We start from the raw sequence: 20,156 nt of genomic DNA on the forward strand, positions 1-20,156 counted from the left end.
GGTACACAACCCTATTTGGGTTTTATTGAGAGAACCACAGATAAACCTGGATGTCCAGACCCAAATTCTAAACCAAGTAGGTTTTTATTACCAATTATTAATATCAACCATTTACAACAGACAGACAGACAAGCAGTTATATATCCTCCCCTCACTGAGTTACTGCAATGTCTGACAATGTGCAGAACACTCACAGAATACACTCTTGCATAAACTGATCTTATTAAAAAAATACATTTATTGACAATAGTACAGTTAGTAGAAACAATGGAAAACTATGTCACTACATAATGGGTACATTTACAGAGGATCATTCTGTTGATATTTTTTATAAGCTACAACACTAGCTACATATGTCTGCAACCCTGATCTAGGTCCTCGGGAACATAATGTGCTCTGCTTTTTTGTTCCACGTTTAATTAACCTAACTCAACTTAAATCGATCAAGTTAAATCAAATGTAATTTTTTTTATAATAATGCTTTTGCAGTAAATTATCATGACATGATATAGCATAACCTCAGCCACTTATCTTTCAAGAAGATCAAATGCAAATGTACATCAAATTCATCTAAACTAAGATTGTTCAGGATTTCTCAATACTGGAGGTTGAGGTGGAACTCTGAGATCATCATCATACCACAGGTCTCAATACCGGAGGTTGACGTAGAACTCTGAGATCATCATCATACCACAGGTCTCAATACCGGAGGTTGAGGTGGAACTCTGAGATCATCATCATACCACAGGTCTCAATACCGGAGGTTGAGGTGGAACTCTGAGATCATCATCATACCACAGGTCTCAATACCGGAGGTTGAGGTGGAACTCTGAGATCATCATCATACCACAGGTCTCAATACCGGAGGTTGAGGTGGAACTCTGAGATCATCATCATACCACAGGTCTCAATACCAGAGGTTGAGGTAGAACTCTGAGATCATCATCATACCACAGGTCTCAATACCGGAGGTTGAGGTGGAACTCTGAGATCATCATCATACCACAGGTCTCAATACCGGAGGTTGAGGTGGAACTCTGAGATCATCATCATACCACAGGTCTCAATACCAGAGGTTGAGGTAGAACTCTGAGATCATCATCATACCACAGGTCTCAATACCGGAGGTTGAGGTGGAACTCTGAGATCATCATCATACCACAGGTCTCAATACCGGAGGTTGAGGTGGAACTCTGAGATCATCATCATACCACAGGTCTAAGAGCTCTATCAGTGGATTAACTGCAACTGAACACCCTAAAATACTTCCCTAACTAGGGTTGTAAAAATCTGGTAACTTCCCCAAAACTCCTAGGTATGTCAGAAATCCTAATTGGAGGATTTCCTGCTTATTCCCCCTTGATTCCAGGAATCTTCCAACAGGCATTTCTGGAAAACCTGGGAATTTGGGAAAAGTTACATGACTTTTGCCTCTGCTGCTCCAAGAGAAGAATGTTAAAAAGCAATATCTCTCTCACTGCTCATCCATATCAAACCCCATAAATTGGTTGTGAAACCAAGGTAGAGTTACAAAGTAGACATAATAAACTTTTTGGACACAAAACGAGAGGAGGAGAGGGGAGGGAAGGGAGGGGAGGAGAACCTTTAAATACTGATCAAGCTCCGACTTGGAGTAGAATATTAATGCAAAAAAGCATGGAACATTTAAACACTGAAAGACCAGTTTAACTTGAATCTGTTGAATAATGTCATTAACTGTCACTTTCCCTGGGATATTATCCTGCAAAACATGTACGGTACATCTTGTATGTGATGCTAAGAAACTATTCAGAAAACAGTGAAGGGACTAGCATCAAATGAGAAAAGCGACTCTAGGTGGCCTGTAGAGCATATTTTGTCAAGAAATGGCAAATTTCAAGACAGTCCAGTCCATCGTCTAGCAATAACAGACAAAAGAATCTCCCAAAGGACTTAAGAAGATATGTAACACTTGCACACAAAAAAATACAGCAATGCAAAAACGGTCTTTTGTATGGAATGTGATATCAAACACTGAACAAGCAATTCTCTTATTCACTCCACTTAGATTTCATACAATCTTCACGACACGATTGTAAAAACGATTATGACGGCAACATATCCAAGTAATCAGAATAGAACATTTATAAAGACTAGTTAAACTTGTGTTCGATTAGAACACCAACAACACCTGTTGCAAGAACATTAAGTGAACATTAAGACAAGAAGTCAAATAGAGCACACACTAAATCATTAGTACCATTATGGAAAACACACGTCAGATGAACATTTCAGAAATACCATTCACCAACAGTTAAATCCCATTTGTGATTGTAATAAATTGATATGCACACATAACATGATGCATGTGCATATATATGCCAAGAATGAAATGAATATTCTGTGTGTGCATGTTAGTATGTCTGTTTACGTTTGTACAGAATGTACATTCAGAATGTGGCCACTATTTAGAAGCAAATGAATGGTTTAGTGTACATGTCATTAACCCTGGATAGAGTTAGTTTTAGAGTTAGTTTTTTCAGCAAGATTAGAAAATTGTCTGTGCTTCGCTAACAGGGTATTAATACTAGCATAGTGTGACCTACTGAACTTTCTACACTAAGACAATAGATTCCAACAGCAAACTTCCTGTATAAGCTGACTTAGGATACACAGTGACAGAAAAAGACATAGAAATTTAGGCCAAAACCAAATACAAAGCCTTTCCACAGTCAGTCCATGACTGTAATTGTAATAGGAAATGCAAAACCTGTCATTTCCTGTCTTCTGTCTCTTCTTGTAGACTGTTGGAGATGCCTCCACACCTCTCTGACCAATCAGCCTTTCCTACTTGGTCACATCGTCATGGAGACGGACATCGATAATGAGCCCACCTCACTGCTCCAAATCACATGACCATTGATACAGTATACTGCAGCTCCACTGGGAGAATGGCATGTGACTGAGGCACAGATGGCATGTAGCTGTATAAACAGATGTAGGATCTTAATTTGACCAGTATTGCCACAGCAAAATAATCCTGCAGCAACAGGATTTGAACGTTTAGTCCATAATGTTGCTTGATCAGTGGTTAGTTTATTAGCTGGCCAAAATTAGGCTACATGAAAAGTGCAATACTGTTAATATAACCGTGTGTTAGTGTGGGATTTCAGGGAATTTATGTAAATCAAGAAGCTCATCTGCATTTCCTGCGGTTCAGGATAATCCTCAGCAACAAAAGAGTAATCAAATTAAGATCCTACATCTGTAGTGTATTTAGTTGATAGCTGCTGTGTGCTTGTACTGTGTCTGTGTCTGTGTCTTGGCTGGGGCAGGGGCCACCAGGTGACCTTCTAGAGTCTGTGTGGATCCCTGATCTTTCTTTAACACTGGCTGGTCTTCTCTGGACCCTTGTTCTTCTTCTCCTGCTTGGCACTGCTGCTGAGGGAGTCCTGGAGCCTGCGCTGGCGCTCCACACTGTGCCACATTCCGTAGCCAAAGTAGATTAGGAAACCTGGAGGGAGGAAGACAGGGAGACCGAGAAGGCCTGGTTACAAAAGAGTTTCCCATCTGCAGGCCTGGGGCGAGCCAGCAGGTGGACATCTAGATAGATACACCTCAATGTGTTTGAGGCTTCAGAGATGTTGGAGGGCGGAACCTACCCACAGCCATCCATATGGAGAAGCGTATCCAGGTGTCTCCGCTCAGCTGGACCATGAGGTAAACATTGACAAATATACTCAGGATGGGAAGAAATGGGATGAGTGGAACCTGTATGAATAGACAACAGAGAGTCTAACCATCAGTAACACAGCTTATTGTATCCTCCAACTGCAACCTGAGAGCCTGAAACTGACATGGTATGAAATCATTGTACATCATTTTTTGAAAACTTCATGGGGTCATGGTGCAGTAGGCTGATTCTGCCTAAAAAATATAGTCATCTGTGTAGGTACCATGAAGGAGACCTTCCTGCTGGTTTGAGGCTGTTGACAGATGAGAACCACACAGCCAATGAAGACCACCAGGGACAGGGCCAGACAACACAGGATCCAGGTCTCCATGCGAATGATGGCATATCCATGGTAGGTGGTCAGAGCACTGATCACACACACCACCAACACTGTGGACAGACAATACACAGACTTAAATAATTATCTACGGCAATGATTTGTCCACCACTGGTGAGACAACATCAGATACAACAACATTGTAACATTGTGAACATTTCAAATGGCCCTCATGGAGTTTAAGAATAGATCAGCGATGCAATGCAAACCTAAGAGACAGACCGCCATGTTGACCACAGAGGAGGACTGTTCTGTGGGTACCAGTGGAGGATTGAGCACCGTCTGCAGGGTGGAACCTCCTTGCTTCAGCATGTTGATGTGGGACTCAGACTCCGTCAGCTCCGACTCCCCTTCCGGTGATGTCAGGCAATCCTTCTCCCTGTTACAGCCTGGCTTTCCATAGAGCAGGTCCGGCTGGTACCTGAAAGACACGACAGACACTTATTTAGTCTTATTTAGTTTCACAACCAAAAGACAGGAACATTAGTGGTTTGGCATCGTATTTGGTGGGTTTGCTATTAAATCTCTTAGATGTAAAGTCCCCTGTTTAGGGGACCTGCGTGGTTCTGGTACCGGTTCCGACTGACATTTTCACTTAGAAATGTATCTGTGGACACCATAGATCGAAATGGCTTGCATTGAGCGGTAGCCCTGATTCTCACTGACACAGGAGTATGTCCACAGACAGAAGGGGAAACCCAGACACATCACCGGGATATAAAGCTGAATCATTCATTTAGAATGTTTTCTCACCACCATTTATGGTAATGAGAGAAAGTCCAGTTGCGGGTAGTGGATTAGGATGGAACCAAGTGAAACTGGCCCGATATTCTGGTAATTTTCTCATCGATGAAACAGCTGATCTCAATACATTTTTCTGTTCCCAAAACTACAATCTGTTACAACCACAGTGCACTAAGTTTTATAGACTTGACACTTTGCCAAAGTTTAAAAAATGGCATTGTTTCGAAGGAGGAAAGGGGGATACCTAGTCAGTTGTACACATGAATGCATCCACTGAAATGTGCCTTCCGCATTTAACCTAACCCCTCTGAATCAGAGAAGTGCCAAGGGCTGCTTTAATCAACATCCACATAACAGTGCCTTGCTCAGGGGCAGAACAACTGTTTTTTATCTTGTCAGCTTGGAGATTCGATCCAGCAATCTTTTGGTTACTGGCCCAAAACTCCTACCCGCCAGGCTACCTGCCACCGAGCCCAAGGCCAAATTGAGTTTGTGCACACGCACAGTTCACAGTGGAGGCGTTCTCTAATGGAAATATGCAAATACATGCTATAACACGCTAATAGGATCTCGCTAGCTCGTTGCTTGGCTCTGCCCACCTCCTTGCTGTCATGTTTTGTCATTGATCATCATGTCTTGTCCCTGTGCTTCCCTCTGCTGGTCTTATTAGGTTCTTTCCCTCTTTTTATCCCTCTCTCTCCCCCTCCCTCTCTCCCTCTCTCGCTCTCTCTCTCTATCGTTCCGTTCCTGCTCCCAGCTGTTTCTCATTCTCCTAACTACCTCATTTACTCTTTCACACCTGTCCCCTATTTTGCCCTCTGATTCGAGTCCCTATTTCTCCCTCTGTTTTCCGCTTCTGTCCTTGTCGGATTCTTGTTTGATGTTTGCTGTTCTGTGTCCTTGTTCCGCCCTGTCGTGTTTTTGCCTTCTTCAGATGCTGCGTGTGAGCAGGTGTCTATGTCAGCTACGGCCTGTGCCTTCCTGAAGCGACCTGCAGTCTGTGGTCGCGTCTCCAGTCGTTCCTCTCTACTGACGAGAGGATTTCAGTTTCCTGTTTTGGATGTTCCTATGATAATATCCAGGAGTATCATTGTTTGTTTAAGACTGGATTAAAGACTCTGTTTCTCTTAAGTCGCTTTTGGGTCCTCATTCACCAGCATAACAGAAGAATCCGACCAAGAATGGACCCAGCGACTACGGATTCTCGCAACACTGCCGTCGAGTTCCAGGGAGCAATGCTCGGCAGACACGAGCAGGAATTGTTTGCTGCTCGTCATGCCGTTGAGACCCTGGCCGCTCAGGTCTCCGATCTCTCAGGACAGTTTCAGAGTCTTCGTCTCGTGCCACCAGCTACTTCCTGGTCTTCCGAGTCTCCGGAACCTAGGGTTAATAACCCACCATGTTACTCTGGGCAGCCCACTGAGTGTCGCTCCTTTCTCACCCAGTGTGATATTGTGTTCTCTCTCCAGCCCAACACATACTCAAGAGAGAGAGCTCGGATCGCTTACGTCATATCACTCCTTACTGGTCGGGCTCGGGAGTGGGGCACAGCTATCTGGGAGGCAAGGGCTGAGTGTTCTAACGTTTATCAGAACTTTAAAGAGGAGATGATACGGGTTTTTGATCGTTCAGTTTTTGGGAAGGAGGCTTCCAGGGCCCTGGCTTCCCTATGTCAAGGTGATCGATCCATAACGGATTACTCTATAGAGTTTCGCACTCTTGCTGCATCCAGTGACTGGAACGAGCCGGCGTTGCTCGCTCGTTTTCTGGAGGGACTCCACGCTGAGGTTAAGGATGAGATTCTCTCCCGGGAGGTTCCTTCCAGCGTGGACTCTTTGATTGCACTCGCCATCCGCATAGAACGACGGGTAGATCTTCGTCACCGAGCTCGTGGAAGAGAGCTCGCGTTAACGGTGTTTCCCCTCTCCGCATCTCAACCATCTCCTCCCACCGGCTCAGAGACTGAGCCCTTGCAGCTGGGAGGTATTCGCATCTCGACTAAGGAGAGGGAACGGAGAATCACCAACCGCCTTTGCCTCTATTGCGGTTCTGCTGGACATTTTGTCATGTCATGTCCAGTAAAAGCCAGAGCTCACCAGTAAGCGGAGGGCTACTGGTGAGCGCTACTACTCAGGTCTCTCCATCAAGATCCTGTACTACCTTGTCGGTCCATCTACGCTGGACCGGTTCGGCTGCTTCCTGCAGTGCCTTGATAGACTCTGGGGCTGAGGGTTGTTTTATGGACGAAGCATGGGCTCGGAAACATGACATTCCTCTCAGACAGTTAGGGAAGCCCACGCCCATGTTCGCCTTAGATGGTAGTCTTCTCCCCAGTATCAGATGTGAGACACTACCTTTAACCCTCACAGTATCTGGTAACCACAGTGAGACCATTTCCTTTTTGATTTTTCGTTCACCTTTTACACCTGTTGTTTTGGGTCATCCCTGGCTAGTATGTCATAATCCTTCTATTAATTGGTCTAGTAATTCTATCCTATCCTGGAACGTTTCTTGTCATGTGAAGTGTTTAATGTCTGCTATCCCTCCTGTTTCTTCTGTCCCCTCTACTCAGGAGGAACCTGGTGATTTGACAGGAGTGCCGGAGGAATATCATGATCTGCGCACGGTCTTCAGTCGGTCCAGAGCCAACTCTCTTCCTCCTCACCGGTCGTATGATTGTTGTATTGATCTCCTTCCGGGGACCACTCCCCCTCGGGGTAGACTATACTCTCTGTCGGCTCCCGAACGTAAGGCTCTCGAGGATTATCTGTCTGTTTCTCTCGACGCCGGTACCGTGGTGCCTTCTTCCTCTCCCGCCGGAGCGGGGTTTTTTTTTGTTAAGAAGAAGGACGGTACTCTGCGCCCCTGCGTGGATTATCGAGGGCTGAATGACATAACGGTTAAGAATCGTTATCCGCTTCCCCTTATGTCGTCAGCCTTCGAGATTCTGCAGGGAGCCAGGTTCTTTACTAAGTTGGACCTTCGTAACGCTTACCATCTCGTGCGCATCAGAGAGGGGGACGAGTGGAAAACGGCGTTTAACACTCCGTTAGGGCATTTTGAATACCGGGTTCTGCCGTTCGGTCTCGCTAATGCTCCAGCTGTCTTTCAGGCATTAGTTAATGATGTACTGAGAGACATGCTGAACATCTTTGTTTTCGTTTACCTTGACGATATCCTGATTTTTTCACCGTCACTCGAGATTCATGTTCAGCACGTTCGACGTGTACTCCAGCGCCTTTTAGAGAATTGTCTCTACGTGAAGGCTGAGAAGTGCGCCTTTCATGTCTCCTCTGTCACATTTCTCGGTTCTGTGATTTCCGCTGAAGGCATTCAGATGGATCCCGCTAAGGTCCAGGCTGTCAGCGATTGGCCCGTTCCTAAGTCACGTGTCGAGTTGCAGCGCTTTCTCGGTTTCGCTAATTTCTATCGGCGTTTCATTCGTAATTTCGGTCAAGTGGCTGCCCCTCTCACAGCTCTGACTTCTGTCAAGACTTGCTTTAAGTGGTCCGGTTCCGCCCAGGGAGCTTTTGATCTCCTCAAGAAGCGTTTTACTTCCGCTCCTATCCTTGTTACTCCTGACGTCACTAAACAATTCATTGTCGAGGTTGACGCTTCAGAGGTGGGCGTGGGAGCCATTCTGTCCCAGCGCTTCCTTTCTGACGATAAGGTCCATCCTTGCGCTTACTTTTCTCATCGCCTGTCGCCATCGGAACGCAACTATGATGTGGGTAACCGCGAACTGCTCGCCATCCGCTTAGCCATAGGCGAATGGCGACAGTGGTTGGAGGGGGCGACCGTCCCTTTTGTCGTTTGGACTGACCATAAGAACCTTGAGTACATCCGTTCTGCCAAACGACTTAATGCACGTCAAGCTCGTTGGGCGTTGTTTTTCGCTCGTTTCGAGTTCGTGATTTCCTATCGCCCGGGAAATAAGAACACCAAGCCTGATGCCTTATCCCGTCTCTTTAGTTCTTCTGTGGCTTCTACCGACCCCGAGGGGATTCTCCCTGAAGGGCGTGTTGTCGGGTTGACTGTCTGGGGAATTGAGAGACAGGTAAAGCAAGCACTCACTCACACTGCGTCGCCGCGCGCTTGTCCTAGTAACCTTCTGTTCGTTCCTGTCTCTACTCGTCTGGCTGTTCTTCAGTGGGCTCACTCTGCCAAGTTAGCTGGCCACCCCGGCGTTCGGGGTACGCTTGCTTCTATTCGCCAGCGGTTTTGGTGGCCTACTCAGGAGCGTGACACGCGCCGTTTCGTGGCTGCTTGTTCGGACTGCGCGCAGACTAAGTCAGGTAACTCTCCTCCTGCCGGTCGTCTCAGACCGCTTCCCATTCCTTCTCGACCATGGTCTCACATCGCCTTAGACTTTATTACCGGTCTGCTTTCGTCTGCGGGGAAGACTGTGATTCTTACGGTTATCGATAGGTTCTCTAAGGCGGCACATTTCATTCCCCTCGCTAAGCTTCCTTCCGCTAAGGAGACGGCACAAATCATCATTGAGAATGTGTTCAGAATTCATGGTCTCCCGTTAGACGCCGTTTCAGACAGAGGCCCGCAATTCACGTCACAGTTTTGGAGGGAGTTCTGTCGTTTGATTGGTGCTTCCGTCAGTCTCTCTTCCGGGTTTCATCCCCAGTCTAACGGTCAAGCAGAAAGGGCCAATCAGTCGATTGGTCGCATATTACGCAGCCTTTCTTTTCGAAACCCTGCGTCTTGGGCAGAACAGCTCCCCTGGGCAGAATACGCTCACAACTCGCTTCCTTCGTCTGCTACCGGGCTATCTCCGTTTCAGAGTAGTCTTGGGTACCAGCCTCCTCTGTTCTCGTCCCAGCTCGCCGAGTCCAGCGTTCCCTCCGCTCAGGCTTTTGTCCAACGTTGTGAGCGCACCTGGAGGAGGGTCAGGTCTGCACTTTGCCGTTACAGGGCGCAGACTGTGAGAGCCGCCAATAAACGTAGGATTAAGAGTCCTAGGTATTGTCGCGGTCAGAGAGTGTGGCTTTCCACTCGTAACCTTCCCCTTACGACAGCTTCTCGCAAGTTGACTCCGCGGTTCATTGGTCCGTTCCGTGTCTCTCAGGTCGTCAATCCTGTCGCTGTGCGACTGCTTCTTCCGCGACATCTTCGTCGCGTCCACCCTGTCTTCCATGTCTCCTGTGTCAAGCCTTTTCTTCGCGCCCCCGTTCGTCTTCCCTCCCCCCCCCCCCCCGTCCTTGTCGAGGGCGCACCTATTTACAAGGTACGGAAGATCATGGACATGCGTTCTCGGGGACGTGGTCACCAGTACTTAGTGGATTGGGAGGGTTACGGTCCTGAGGAGAGGAGTTGGGTTCCATCTCGGGACGTGCTGGACCGTTCGTTGATTGATGATTTCCTTCGTTGCCGCCAGGGTTCCTCCTCGAGTGCGCCAGGAGGCGCTCGGTGAGTGGGGGGGTACTGTCATGTTTTGTCATTGATCATCATGTCTTGTCCCTGTGCTTCCCTCTGCTGGTCTTATTAGGTTCTTTCCCTCTTTTTATCCCTCTCTCTCCCCCTCCCTCTCTCCCCCTCCCTCTCTCCCTCTCTCGCTCTCTCTCTCTATCGTTCCGTTCCTGCTCCCAGCTGTTTCTCATTCTCCTAACTACCTCATTTACTCTTTCACACCTGTCCCCTATTTTGCCCTCTGATTCGAGTCCCTATTTCTCCCTCTGTTTTCCGCTTCTGTCCTTGTCGGATTCTTGTTTGATGTTTGCTGTTCTGTGTCCTTGTTCCGCCCTGTCGTGTTTTTGCCTTCTTCAGATGCTGCGTGTGAGCAGGTGTCTATGTCAGCTACGGCCTGTGCCTTCCTGAAGCGACCTGCAGTCTGTGGTCGCGTCTCCAGTCGTTCCTCTCTACTGACGAGAGGATTTCAGTTTCCTGTTTTGGATTTTCCTATGATAATATCCAGGAGTATCATTGTTTGTTTAAGACTGGATTAAAGACTCTGTTTCTCTTAAGTCGCTTTTGGGTCCTCATTCACCAGCATAACACTTGCTTGTTCTGCCCACCTCCTTGCTTGTTCTGCCCACTATGACTCATTTGCTCCGACTGTAAACGTCAAAGATTAACTATTTTGGGTTAGTTATGAATACACTATATCCCGAAAAGTATTTGGACAACACCTAATTCCAAAATCATGGGCATTAATATGGAGTTAGTCCCCCCTTTGCTGCTATAACAGCCTCCACTCTTCTGGGATGGCTTTCCGCTAGATGTTGGAACATTGCTGCAGGGACTTGCTTCCATTCAGTCACGAGCATTAGTGAGGTCGGGCACTGATGTTGGGCGATTATGCCTGGCTGGCAGTCGGCGTTCCAGTTCATCCCAAAGGTGTTTGATGGAGTTGAGGTCAGGGCTCTGTGCGGGCCAGTCAAGGTCTTACACACCAATCTCGACAAACCATTTCTGTATGGACCTCGCTTTGTGCACGGAGGCATTGCTATGCTGAAACAGGAAAAGGCCTTTCCCAAACTGTTGCCACAAAGTGGAAGTACAGAATCGTCTAGAATGTCATTGTATGCTGTAGTGTTAAGATTCCCAGAACTAAAGGGCCTAGCCAGAACCATGAAAAACAGCCCTAGACCCCCCCCCCCCCCCCGCAGCTACTCGCCCAAGCATCCCCAGCTTCTCCTTCACCCAAATCCAGATAGCAGATGTTCTGAAAGAGCTGCAAAACCTGGACCCGTACAAATCAGCTGGGCTAGACAATCTGGACCCTCTCTTTCTAAAACTATCCGCCACCATTGTTGCAACCCTTATTACCAGCCTGTTCAAACTCTCTTTCGTATCGTCCGAGATCCCTAAAGATTGGAAAGCTGCCGCGGTCATCCCCCTCTTCAAAGGGGGTGACACCCTAGACCCAAACTGTTACAGACCTATATCCATTCTGCCCTGCCTATCTACAGTCTTCGAAAGCCAAGTTAATAAACAGATCACTGACCATTTCGAATCCCACCGTACCTTCCTCCGCTGTGCAATCAGGTTTCCGAGCCGATCACGGGTGCACCTCAGCCACGCTCAAGGTACTGAACGATATCATAACCGGCATCGATAAAAGACAGTACTGTGCAGCCGTCTTCATCAACTTGGCCTAGGCTTTCGACTCTTTCAATCACCTTATTGTTATCGGCAGACTCAATAGCCTTGGATTTTCTAATGACTGCCTCGCCTGGTTCACCAACTACTTTGCAGACAGAGTTCAGTGTGTCAAATCGGAGGGCATGTTGTCCGGACCTCTGGCAGTCTCTATGGGGGTGCCACAGGGTTCAATTCTCGGGCCGACTCTTTTCTCTGTATATATCAGTGATGTCGCTCTTGCTGCGGGCGATTCCCTGATCCACCTCTACGCAGACGACACCATTCTGTATACTTCTGGCCCTTCCTTGGACCCTGTGCTAACTAACCTCCAAACGAGCTTCAATACCAAACAACACTCCTTTCGTGGCCTCCAACTGCTCTTAAACGCTAGTAAAACAAAATGCATGCTTTTCAACCGTTCGCTGACCGCACCCTCCCGCCCGACTAGCATCACCACCCTGGACGGTTCCGACCTAGAATATGTGGACAACTATAAATACCTAGGTGTCTGGTTAGACTGTAAACTCTCCTTCCAGACTCATATTAAACATATCCAATCCAAAATCAAATCTAGAATCGGCTTTCTATTCGCAACAAAGCCTCCTTCACTCACGCCGCCAAACTTACTCTAGTAAAACTGACTATCCTACCGATCCTCGACTTCGGCGATGTCATCTACAAAATAGCTTCCAATACTCTACTCAGCAAACTGGATGCAGTCTATCACAGTGCCATCCGTTTTGTTACCAAATCACCTTATACCACCCACCACTGCGACCTGTATGCTCTAGTCGGCTGGCCCTCGCTACATATTCGTCGCCAGACCCACTGGCTCTAGATCATCTATAAGTCTATGCTAGGTAAAGCTCCGCCTTATCTCAGTTCACTAGTCACGATAACAACACCCACCCATAGCACACGTTCCAGCAGGTATATCTCACTGATCATCCCCAAAGCCAACACCTCATTTGGCCGCCTTTCCTTCCAGTTGTCTGCTGCCAGTGACTGGAACGAATTGCAAAAAGTTGGAGACTTATATTTCCCTCACCAACTTTAAACATCCGCTATCTGAGCAGCTAACCGATCGCTGCAGCTGTACATAGCCCATCTGTAAATAACCCACCCAATCTACCTACCTCATCCCCATATTGTTTTTATTTACTTTTCTGCTCTTTTGCACACCAGTATCTCTACTGCACATCATCATCTGCTCATTTATCACTCCAGTGTTAATCTGCTAAATTGTAATTATTCGCTCCTACGGCCTATTTATTGCCTACCTCCTCATGCCTTTTGCACACACTGTATATAGACTTTCTTTTTTTTCTACTGTGTCATTGACTTGTTTATTGTGTTATTGTTTATTCCATGTGTAACTCTGTGTTGTTATCTGTGTCACACTGCTTTGCTTTATCTTGGCCAGGTCGCAGTTGTAAATGAGAACTTGTTCTCAACTAGCCTACCTGGTTAAATAAAGGTTAAATCAAAATTAAATAAAAAATATAATTATTCCTCCTCCACCAAACATTACAGTTGGCCCTATGCATTCGGGCAGGTAGCATTCTCCTGGCATCTGCCAAAACCAGATTAGTCTATCGGACTGCCAGATGGTGAAGCGTGATTCATCACTTCAGAGAACATGTTTCCACTGCTCCGGAGTGCAATGGTAGCTAGCTTTACACCACTTCAGCCGACGCTTGGCATTGCGAATGGTGATCTTAGGCTGCTGCTCAGCCATGGAAACCCATTTCATGAAGCTCCCGAATAACATTTATTGTGCTGAAGTTGCTTTCAGAGGCAGTTTGGAACTCGGTAGTGAGTGTTGCAACCGAGGACAGACGGTTTTTAAGCACTACACGCTTCAGCACTCGGTGGTCCTATTCTGTGGGTGGCTTACCACTTAGCGGCTGAGCGGTTGTTGCTCCTAAACGTTTCCACTTCACAATAACAGCACTTACAGTTGACCGGGGTAGCTCTAGCAGAACAGAAATTTGACGAACTGACTTGATGGAAAGGTGCCACATTGAAAGTGGTGCCACGTTGAAAGTCACTGATCATAAAAAAAGCTAGCTAACTGATGGATGCAAACAAAGTTCTTCCCCAAAAATATAGCAAAACGACATAATCTGTTTCAGTAGCTATAGTTGGCTAACTAACTATATAGCTAGGTGTCATCATCTAAGATAACCCTGATTTATAAAACAGTTCTTATTTGATTAATGGTAGTCAGACCCATCTATGGGAAGCTAGCCACAATAAAGGATTAGCCACAATAGTTGACTTTGCAATTAGCCTTCAAAATAAAAGTATGTCATTGATTGTGATGCAAATGAATACAAATACTAGAAGTATTCCATAATTTTATAGATCATGCTAAACGAGGTTGGAATGTTGTTATATCAAATCAACAAAAGACAATAATTTGTTAATTTGACAAAAATTTGTTGAAATCACACTGGATGTATTACACTTGTAAAACAATACTACGTGGGTGTTTTGGAGTCTGATAACTCTGAGGAGGACGTTGGGAAAAAATATCTTGGGTATTGAGTGATACCCCATTTCATTGATCCCCACTCCTTAGGTAAAGCTGTACAGTGCAATATGAATGTCAATACACACAATAGGCTGACTGGGGAGGTGATTTCACACAGTCACAGTCACGCGATAAGAGCTACAACGCTAATATTTGTATAAACTCTTCACAGTTGTGTTCTGTGGTAGTCACCAAGTAGACTGATACCCCATTTCATTGCTTCACATTCCAAACTTGTTTAACAAATATGGCATGATTCCACCAATTGTAACCTTCTGCCTCACTTTCAAATAGGTACCTTTATTTTGAAGGCAAACCGCAAATTCCACTGTTGTACCTAATACTTATTGTGGCTAGCTTCACAACACATAACCCAGTCTGGTCGAGCCTCACTAGCCAGATGAAGCTAGCTGGCTGCTAATTACGATAGCTTTGGGCAACAGGGTTAAGTAGCTGGCTAGCTATTTATTTTCATGAGCTGAAGTTCAATTTCAATAGGTGAACAACAAGTGGCTACCTAGCTAATACTTACTCACAAGGATTCCTAAATCATTGCTAAGAATATTGAAAATCACTGCAGTTTCAGGCTTGTTGTATTGGTGATAGCTAGGTACCAAGCTAAAGCTACCCCAGAAGTTGAGGTCGAACAAATGATGCTTTATTATCAACACGGTAATGTAAACACATCGTTCGTAGCTGGTGTTTGCTTGTTTGCAGACTTTTTTGTACAGCTTTGACAGTACTACAGACAGTAGTGGTGTCGCTTGGCTTGCACCTGCAAATTCAGAACACATACATTTTATAATAGAACTGTGTTATTTGACGTGTCAAAATAAAACGTACTTAATGCGTCAAATAGTGTTATTTGAACGTGTATCTTTTTTGATATGCAAAGACCCAAACGGCGCTCCATAGTGAAACACATTATGTTCATACAGGTGGGCATTGTTTTGTCCTCTCCTCCCTGTGTCGCATGGTGGGCCCCTAGAGTCAACATGTGACACTGATACTTGAGTGCACTGCTTCCTGAGTACATGCTGATATTTACTCAAACGTTCTAAACATACAAGATTCATCTGGCTTTGTCATAATTTGGATGTTGTTCCGAAATACTTCCCGAAAGAAATGTAGGCTATGTTGACCAAGAAACACGCTGTTCTGTTTCTGTTTGGAGTCAAAGGGTTATTTCCCTGGAAGATATTCATCTGAACTTCATAGCCTACAACTCTAAACAGGATGGTGTGTTTCTTGAATCTCGATTCGCATGCAACGAAAGGTTGAGTAAACATCAGCGTGAACTCAAGAAGTCATTTCCCTACTTCCACACAAAGGAAGCATTCAGACCGATTACATCATAGCTCTGATTCAATAACACAAGCTGCATATTACTCTAACAGGGTAATGATATTTGCTTTATTTTCCACACAAGCATGGCTACCTACACTGCGGCTGTGTCAATTGTATCAAGTTCCTTCACCCCACTGAATCAAGCTGCCTCGCTATAGGTCTTAGGGTGGATTGATAATAATATAGTTATTTAGCATTAGCAGATGCTTTTATCGGTAGTTACTTTCAGTTACCACACATATTCAAGTCGTTCTTGAATTGCAAGGGGATTTGGGCATGGCATTTTGAGAGAAAAAAAGATGTTCATTATTCTAGATGTTTATTAAATTGTATTTGGGTACATCTTCCCATTCTAAATCCACTAATATGGCAGCGTAATGACTTTAAATCATTTATACCATTATGATAACATTGTGCCACCAGTAGGAGTAGTAACACCAATGACGGTAACACTAATTACACATTTTAGGTCATTGAGGATTTTCTTAAATTGAGACCACATATACTAAAATCTTAGGCCATTAACCTTTTAAAATAATTTACTAAAGTGATATGGTTATTCATGTTGCTCACAATGTGATTGTCCTTCATTTCAATTGAGTAACACCAATTACACTGTTTATTTAGACACCAAAATATCAGTGGAATCCTAAAATGTATGACATAGTAAAAGTGTTTGATTAGCTAATAATTTTCTTTAATATAGACCCTTCCACTGATAGCAATGTGCCACTGGAGAGAATGCTCAATGTCTGTTTATATCTTTGTAATGAGTGATTATCAAGGTGGTAACAACAATGACATTAAACACATTATATTTGTAAATATATATATATATATATATTTGAATAGCCTTTGTACTTGTTTTTGCACCCCAAAAAATATTTAACCTTTATTTAACCAGGCAGGCTAGTTGAGAACAAGTTCTCATTTGCAACTGCGACCTGGCCAAGATAAAGCAAAGCAGTTCGACACACACAACAACACAGAGTTACACATGGAATAAACAAACATACAATCAAAAATACAGTAGAACAATCTATATACAGCATGTGCAAATGAGGTAGGATAAGAGAGGTAAGGCAATAAATAGGCCATGGTGGCAAAGTAATTACAATATAGCAATTAAACACTGGAATGGTAGTATGTGCAGAAGATGAATGTGCAAGTTGAGATACTGGGGTGCAAAGGAGCAAAATAAATAGATAAATACAGTATGGGGATGGGGTCGATTGGATGGGCTATTTACAGATGAGCTATGTACAGGTGCAGTGATCTGTGACCTGCTCTGACAGCTGGTGCTTAAAGCTAGTGAGGGAGGTAAGAATCTCCAGCTTCAGAGATTTTTGCAGTTTGTTCCAGTCATTGGCTGCAGAGAACTGGAAGGAGAGGCGGCCAAAGGAAGAATTGGCTTTGGGGGTGACCCGTGAGATATACCTGCTGGAGCGCGTGCTACGGGTGGGTGCTGCTATGGTGACCAGTGAGCTGAGATAAGGCGGGGCTTTACCTAGCAGAGACTTGTAGATAACCTGGAGCCAGTGGGTTTAGCAACGAGTATGAAGCGAGGGCCAGCCAACGAGATCATACAGGTCGCAGTGGTGGGTAGTATATGGGGCTTTGGTGACAAAACGGATGGCACTGTGATAGACTGCATCCAATTTGTTGAGTAGAGTGTTGGAGGCTATTTTGTAAATGGCATCGCCGTTGTCGAGGATCGGTAGGATGGTCAGTTTAACGAGGGTATGTTTGGCAGCATGAGTGAAGGATGCTTTGTTGCGAAATAGGAAGCCGGTTCTAGATTTAATTTTGGATTGGAGATGTTTAATATGAGTCTGGAAGGAGAGTTTACAGTCTAACCAGACACCTAGGTATTTGTAGTTGTCCACATATTCTAAGTCAGAACCGTCCAGAGTAGTGATGCTGGACGGGTGGGCAGGTGCGGGCAGCGATCGGTTGAAGAGCATTCATTTAGTTTTACTTGCATTTAAGAGCAGTTGGAGGCCACGGAAGGAGAGTTGTATGTCATTGAAGCTCATCTGGAGGTTAGTTAACACAGTGTCCAACGAAGGGCCAGAGGTATACAGAATGGTGTCGTCTGCGTAGTGGTGGATCAAAGAATCACCAGCAGCGAGAGCGACATCATTGATGTATACAGAGAAGAGTCGGCCCGAGAATTGAACCCTGTAGCACCCCCATAGAGACTGCCAGAGGTCCGGACAACAGGCCCTCCGATTTGGCATACTGAACTCTATCGGAGAAGTAGTTGGTGAACCAAGCGAGGCAATCATTTGAGAAACCATGGCTGTTGAGTCTGCCAATAAGAATGTTGTGATTGACAGACTCGAAAGCCTTAGCCAGGTCGATGAATAGGCTGCACAGTAATGTCTCTTATCGATGGCGGTTATGATATTGTTTAGGACCTTGAGCGTGGCTGAGGTGCACCCATGACCAGCTCTGAAACCAGATTGCATAGCGGAGAAGGTAAGGTGAGATTCGAAATGGTCAGTAATCTGTTTGTTAACTTGGCTTTCAAAGACCTTAGAAAGGCAGGGTAGAATAGATATAGGTCTGTAGCAGTTTGCGTCTAGAGTGTCTCTCCCTTTGAAAAGGGGGATGACCGCGGCAGCTTTCCAATCTTTGGGAATCTCAGACGATACGAAAGAGAGATTGAACAGGCTAGTAATAGGGGTTGCAATAATTTTGGCAGATAATTTTAGAAAGAGAGGGTCCAAATTGTCTAGCCCGGCTGATTTGTAGGGGTCCAGATTTTGCAGCTCTTTCAGAACATCAGCTATCTGGATTTGGGTGAAGGAGGAGTGGGGGAGGTTTAGGCGAGTTGCTGTGGGGAGCGCAGGGCTGTTGACCGGGGTATGGGTAGCCAGGTGGAAAGCATGGCCAGCCGTAGAAAAATGCTTATTGAAATTCTCAATTATTGTGGATTTTTTCGGTAGTGACAGTGTTTCCTAGCCTCAGTGCAGTGGGCAGCTGGGAGGAGGTGCTCTTATTCTCCATGGACTTTACAGTGTCCCAGAACTTTTTTGAGTTTGTACTACAGGATGCAAATTTCTGTTTGAAAAAGCAAACTTAGGGAGTAGGCTTCTAATGTTAACATGCATGAAACCAAGGCTTTTACGGTTACAGAAGTTATTGGTTATTGATCTATGCAATATAATACATACTTTTGTTTATTTTCTAGCATTCAAAATGTTAGATAGAAATCTTTAAATCCCCAAAACACTCATTACTACTGGGACAAGCCAATTTGCTTGCCCTTAGTACTTTAAACAATGCATTAAGGTAAAGTTTTGAATTACTTGCATTGTGTTTCATAATTAATAAACAGTTCAGTATAGACAAAAACATGTATAATGTGCAACTATTTGTAAAACTATGTGCAACTATGGTTGCAAAGCCGAAAGACGGCTAATGCCAACGCAATTTAAGAATGACCTATTTAGTATATTTGGCCTTTGTAGGAATCACACCCACGAAGTTGGTGTTTCCAGCACCATGCTCCCACCAACTAACCCACTGGAGAACATATGTTTTTAATTAGATAGGAATGAAACATAATAGTTAGGTTAATAGTTGCAACAGCCCTGGGGATGTGTCCAGCCATCACTCACTCACCTGAGAATGAGAACACAAGCAGCAACAAGGGAGTAGGCCAGGAGGGTTCCAATAGACATCATGTCTACTAAGGCTTTTAGGTCAAACAGGAAAGCCATGATCGCTGAGGAATAGGGATGACACAGACACAAGTCAGATACAAACGTTCATTGTTCATACTTATTCATGACTAATAATGATTACATTAAGAGTTCAATGAACCAAAATACAACACAACCACAACCCCACTCATTACATCCTTATACAGCACATTACAGAGAATTACACAGTCATTAATAAAGCAGGTTTATAATATATTGTCCCAACCAACAGTAGAAAGTGTTTTGGTGATGCACCATACAGTCCATGATTGCTATTACAGACAGTCACAGACACAGGTGTTTAGGGTATATGATGCAGGTGCCTTCAACCAAAAACTCTCTCAGGGTTCAAATGAAAACTAAGACTGGATCGCAAACGGCAACCTAGTCTGGGGAGTTGGTGTGAGATAGTCTGGGGAGTTGGTGTGAGATAGTCTGGGGAGTTGGTGTGAGATAGTCTGGGGAGTTGGTGTGAGATAGTCTGGGGAGTTGGCTCAGCTCCCTCTCTTGTATCTCAGCACCTGAACACAGTAAGGGACTGATCACCTCTGCATGGTTCAAACATAGACCAGCGGTATGTCAGGAGGCGCTGCTCACAACAAACCCCAACCCCTACCATCCCTCTACCAGGCACTGTGTACTCTACTGGGTCTACCCGCTGGTACCAGCTGCTCT

General features: G+C 45.1%; 1 protein-coding gene across 3 annotated transcripts in view; it reads right to left on the reverse strand.

Annotated features, from left to right (window-relative positions):
- Positions 1 to 65: 65 nt before the first annotated feature.
- The window catches only part of slc7a2 (solute carrier family 7 member 2), a 60,387-nt gene continuing 40,296 nt past the window's right edge, over positions 66 to 20,156 (reverse strand). For all 3 annotated transcript variants that reach the window (XM_071411446.1, XM_071411445.1, XM_071411447.1), the window contains exons 8-12: positions 19,402 to 19,504; positions 4,259 to 4,470; positions 3,936 to 4,102; positions 3,642 to 3,750; positions 66 to 3,493 (exon numbers count right to left, since the gene is read on the reverse strand). In XM_071411446.1, the coding sequence (XP_071267547.1) occupies positions 3,363 to 3,493; positions 3,642 to 3,750; positions 3,936 to 4,102; positions 4,259 to 4,470; positions 19,402 to 19,504 (722 nt within the window). In that variant the 3' untranslated portion in view covers positions 66 to 3,362. The remainder of the gene's footprint in view (positions 3,494 to 3,641; positions 3,751 to 3,935; positions 4,103 to 4,258; positions 4,471 to 19,401; positions 19,505 to 20,156) is intronic.

Source organism: Salvelinus alpinus, chromosome 7 (assembly GCF_045679555.1).
Source record: "Salvelinus alpinus chromosome 7, SLU_Salpinus.1, whole genome shotgun sequence".
Lineage (NCBI taxonomy): Eukaryota > Metazoa > Chordata > Actinopteri > Salmoniformes > Salmonidae > Salvelinus > Salvelinus alpinus.